General features: G+C 35.1%; 1 protein-coding gene across 1 annotated transcript; it reads left to right on the top strand.

The window, feature by feature from the left end:
- Positions 1-283: 283 nt before the first annotated feature.
- On the top strand, positions 284-1,056 carry LOC124646277. Its single transcript, XM_047186397.1, has 2 exons — positions 284-389; positions 759-1,056. Exons 1-2 carry the CDS (start codon positions 284-286, stop codon positions 929-931), a joined length of 279 nt encoding a protein of 92 aa, XP_047042353.1. The 3' UTR covers positions 932-1,056.
- The last annotated feature ends 2,879 nt before the right edge of the window (positions 1,057-3,935 follow it).

The raw sequence follows: 3,935 nt of genomic DNA, 5'->3' as shown, positions 1-3,935 counted from the left end.
ATGGGACCAACTGGCAGCTATTCTGCGTCGAACAAAAAAAGAATCACGTAAATCGGTCTACAAACCTCGGCGTAATCGATGTACATGCATAGAAAAAAAAAAAAACATACCGGCCGAATTGAGAACCTCCTCCTTTTTGGGAAGTCGGTTAAAAAAAACATTATATTACTGTTTACTTGTACGATGATCACATTTACTATGTAATTTAAATCTGCAAACAAAACCGGTTTAAATATTCTTCATATTTTTACAGAATAATAGTGTGCTTTTGTTTGAAGTTCCAATGAAGTACATAGTACCGTTACTGCCCGCGCTGCTAGCGGAGATGGTGAACAGTGAAATAGACAAAATGAAACTATGCATCGTAAAGCAGTTGCTCGTGTGCCATGGTACTTATGTATTCTAATATTATAAAGCTACAGAGTTTGTTTCTTTGCTTGAACGCGCTAATGTCAGGAACTACTGGTCCGACATGAAAAATTCTTCAGTGTTAGAGATAGCAAAGGAGATGGCCAAAAAACACCCAGAGTCGACTGACTTCATATGTATGATTGTATTTAGTAAAATGTTAGGATTAAAGAAAATATTTCATATCACCTAAAAACCATGGGGTTCTCTTCTTATAACTTTTTTCGGGTAAAAAGCAGGCAAAGGCTAGTAATTTTGTATTATTTTTACGGCGTTTATCAGTTAAGACTATGCTTACGTAAAACCCTGATGATCTAAAATGTCTCAATTTTCAATTTCTCAATTTTCAGGAGAAAATACCCGTGACGCTATAGAAGACGCCATGATGTATTTTCAACAAAACCCTTTCAAGTACACAATATGGCGACTGTTCACGTTAGACATGACGCTGATACTGAGCACCATCGGTCTCCTCACCACCTATACAGTGGCTATAGTGCAGTTTACACATTTCTTTGACTAATTGATTATACATATTTGATATATTATTTTATTTGATGTTTGTGAGCCGCACAAGAAAAAATACATTTATGTAATTTTAGTGGGTGTTTCTTAGTAAATATGGACGATAAACTTTGCTCTACCAAATGAATAATAAGATCTAAGAGTAACATGCGACAGTGTTCTCCCTAGTTCTTCGCTATTGTTCTCTCAAAAGTAATACTGCTCTGCGAAAAAGTCTAACACGCATTTATTTATAGCTCACTTATAAATATCACAAGTTGAAGGTAATGTAAAGTGTCTCCATTATATTATCAAAAGTATAATTAATGTACTTGAGGGTATTGATAATCTTAAATTATTATTTTTTTCATCATAAAATTTTCAGATAAAAGCACCGACGAACAAACAACATCATATTCCAAGTAGAAATCCAAACTCGATGTTCCTAAAACCTATGTTACCCAGTGAAGTGCGGCTGGAAATAATGTCCTTAAACAATACTCACTCAGAAGGTTACGATGAAATTAATACTAAAATCATAAAAGCTTGCTGTGATGAATTATGTGAAATATTAACGTACCTAATCAATATGTCATTTTCAATGGGCATATTCCCTGACAGATTAAAACTTTCTATAATAAAACCGATATTTAAAAAAGGGGACAAATTTGATGTTAATAATTATCGCCCAATAACTCTTATACCCATCTTATCGAAAGTTTTTGAAAAATGTATGCATAAGAGGTTAATTGATTATTGCAGTAAAGGACAATGCTATTCTTTGTATGGAAGTTGGGCTCAAGAGTTGCCCACAGTAACTGCATAGTGTATTATATTCCATAGGCTTATAATAGGTCCCAGACCGAAATATTTCGAAATCTATCCCAGGAGTCCTGAGAAAAACTGATTTGACTCTTATTCAATATTACGAAAAATATGCTTACGAACTCTTAACTATTCCACTTTTATTACCTTAATTGAAATGCATTATAATATTAATCGACAAATACGAGGTATTGAACGAGATTTTTTTTACCGACTTCAAAAAATGGAGGAGTTTCTCAGTTCGTTTGTATTCTTTTTACGTAAGTACGTGCATAACACCGTCGTTTACCAACCGATTCAAACAATCATTTTATTGTTTGAAAGGATTTACTTTCCAAATGGTTCCTTTGTTATTCGGTCCAGGGTCTGGTGATAGAAACCTTAAAACAATAGGGAACTCTCGGAAATTGTAAGCACATATCGAATAAAAACTTGTCATTCTGGTATATGTCTCCGACACCACAAAACAGTTTAGGTTAAGACCTGACCTGACGATGGAGACAGTGAGACGAGGGAACTCCTCAACGGTATCTATTTACTACCTCGTGTTCGAGCTTATTTTATTCGTCTTGATAAGATTTTTCCATTGCCATTACGGATATTAATTGCATGACGCTACACGAACTTAGGACTGATTGTGGTAGATAGAGACTGAAAAGCAAGAGAAACAACAATTACCTTTAAACGTCTATTTCTGTTTTTTTATCCTGTTAACATTGAAAGAAACCACTAACTATCTGAATGTTATTTCAAGAAAAGAGGTTGTTAGGTTTGCGGCTGCTTAAAATGGCTTGCTAACAATGGCTGGCTAACATTAGAACCAGTTTTTCTCGGGACCTCTGGGACCGATTTCAAAAATATTTGGATTTCGTATTAACAGTGAAGTAAAGAACCTATTCTAACCATTCCCACTTCTGGGCAAATGGCTTGGGCTTTATAAAGTGACTGTTCAAGTTTGACATTAGAACCAGTTTTTCTCGGGACCTCTGGGACCGATTTCAAAAATATTTGGATTCCGTCTTAAGAGTGAAGTAAAGAACCTATTTTAACCATTCCCACTACTGGGCAAATGGCTTGGGCTTTATAAAGTGACTGTTCAAGTTGAACATTAGGACCGGTTTTTCTCGTGACCTCTGGGACCGATTTCCAAAATATTTGGATTTCGTATTAACAGTGAAGTAAAGAACCTATTCTAACCATTCCCACTACTGGGCAAATGGCTTGGGCTTCATAAAGTGACTGTTCAAGTTTAACATTAGAACCGGTTTTTCTCGGGACCTCTGGCACCGATTTCCAAAATATTTGGATTTCATGTTAATAGTGCAGTAAAGAACCTATTTCGACCACTTTCACTACTGGGCAAATGGCTCAGGCTTTGTTAAGTGACTATCTATGAAGAACATTTGAACCGGTTTTTTTTCGGGACCTCTGGGACCGATTTCAAAAATATTTGGATTTCGTGTTCAGAGTGCACTATGGAACCAGCTGAAACTACTCCCACTGCTGGGCAAACTTTGAGCCCAGACCCTGGCATTGTCCTTTAAAATTATTGCTGAAGAACAGTTCGGATTTCAAAAAAACAAATCTACATCCTTAGCCATATTTACACTCATGAAAACCATACTCTCTAATGTTAATAACAATTATCTCACTACTGGACTTTTCTTCGATTTATCAAAAGCTTTTGATCTAGTCTCACACGAATTACTACTAAAAAAATTAGATTCTATCGGAGTTAGAGGCCCTGCGCATCAGTGGATATCGTCATATTTAAGTGATAGGCAACAAAGCGTCGTTATAAACAAAATTAATAAAAATAAAGACATGGCTTCATACCGTTCAAACTATAATCTAAACAAATATGGCGTCCCACAAGGAAGTGTGCTTGGCCCCGTGCTATTCTTAATTTACGTAAATGATATCATTAAAATAACTATACATAAGTGCATATTATTTGCTGATGATATATCTATAATAGTAACGTCCAACAAAACATGTCATACTGTTAAAGACCATGAGGTTGAAATTAATAATACAATAGACTCATTACTAACTTGGCTAAATATAAACTGCTTGAAAATAAACTTAGAGAAATCCGTCTTCATTCAATTTAACCAATGTAACAATTACAAAAATAACATCAATCTTAACATACCTAGTATCAAAGAAGTTACACATACGCGATTCTTAGGCGTTAT

The sequence above is a fragment of the Helicoverpa zea genome, chromosome 1, assembly GCF_022581195.2.
Source record: "Helicoverpa zea isolate HzStark_Cry1AcR chromosome 1, ilHelZeax1.1, whole genome shotgun sequence".
In the NCBI taxonomy this organism is placed as follows: Eukaryota; Metazoa; Arthropoda; class Insecta; order Lepidoptera; family Noctuidae; genus Helicoverpa; species Helicoverpa zea.
Note: the sequence above shows the minus strand (reverse complement) of the source record. Positions and strands in the feature narration are given on the sequence as shown.

Bases quoted from the DNA above. Each gene is read 5' to 3' on its own strand.
- LOC124646277 (XM_047186397.1), top strand. From the start codon at position 284: ATGAAGTACATAGTACCGTTACTGCCCGCGCTGCTAGCGGAGATGGTG. The intron at 390-758 runs GTACTTATGTAT...CTCAATTTTCAG, and splicing joins GCAGTTGCTCGTGTGCCATG to GAGAAAATACCCGTGACGCT.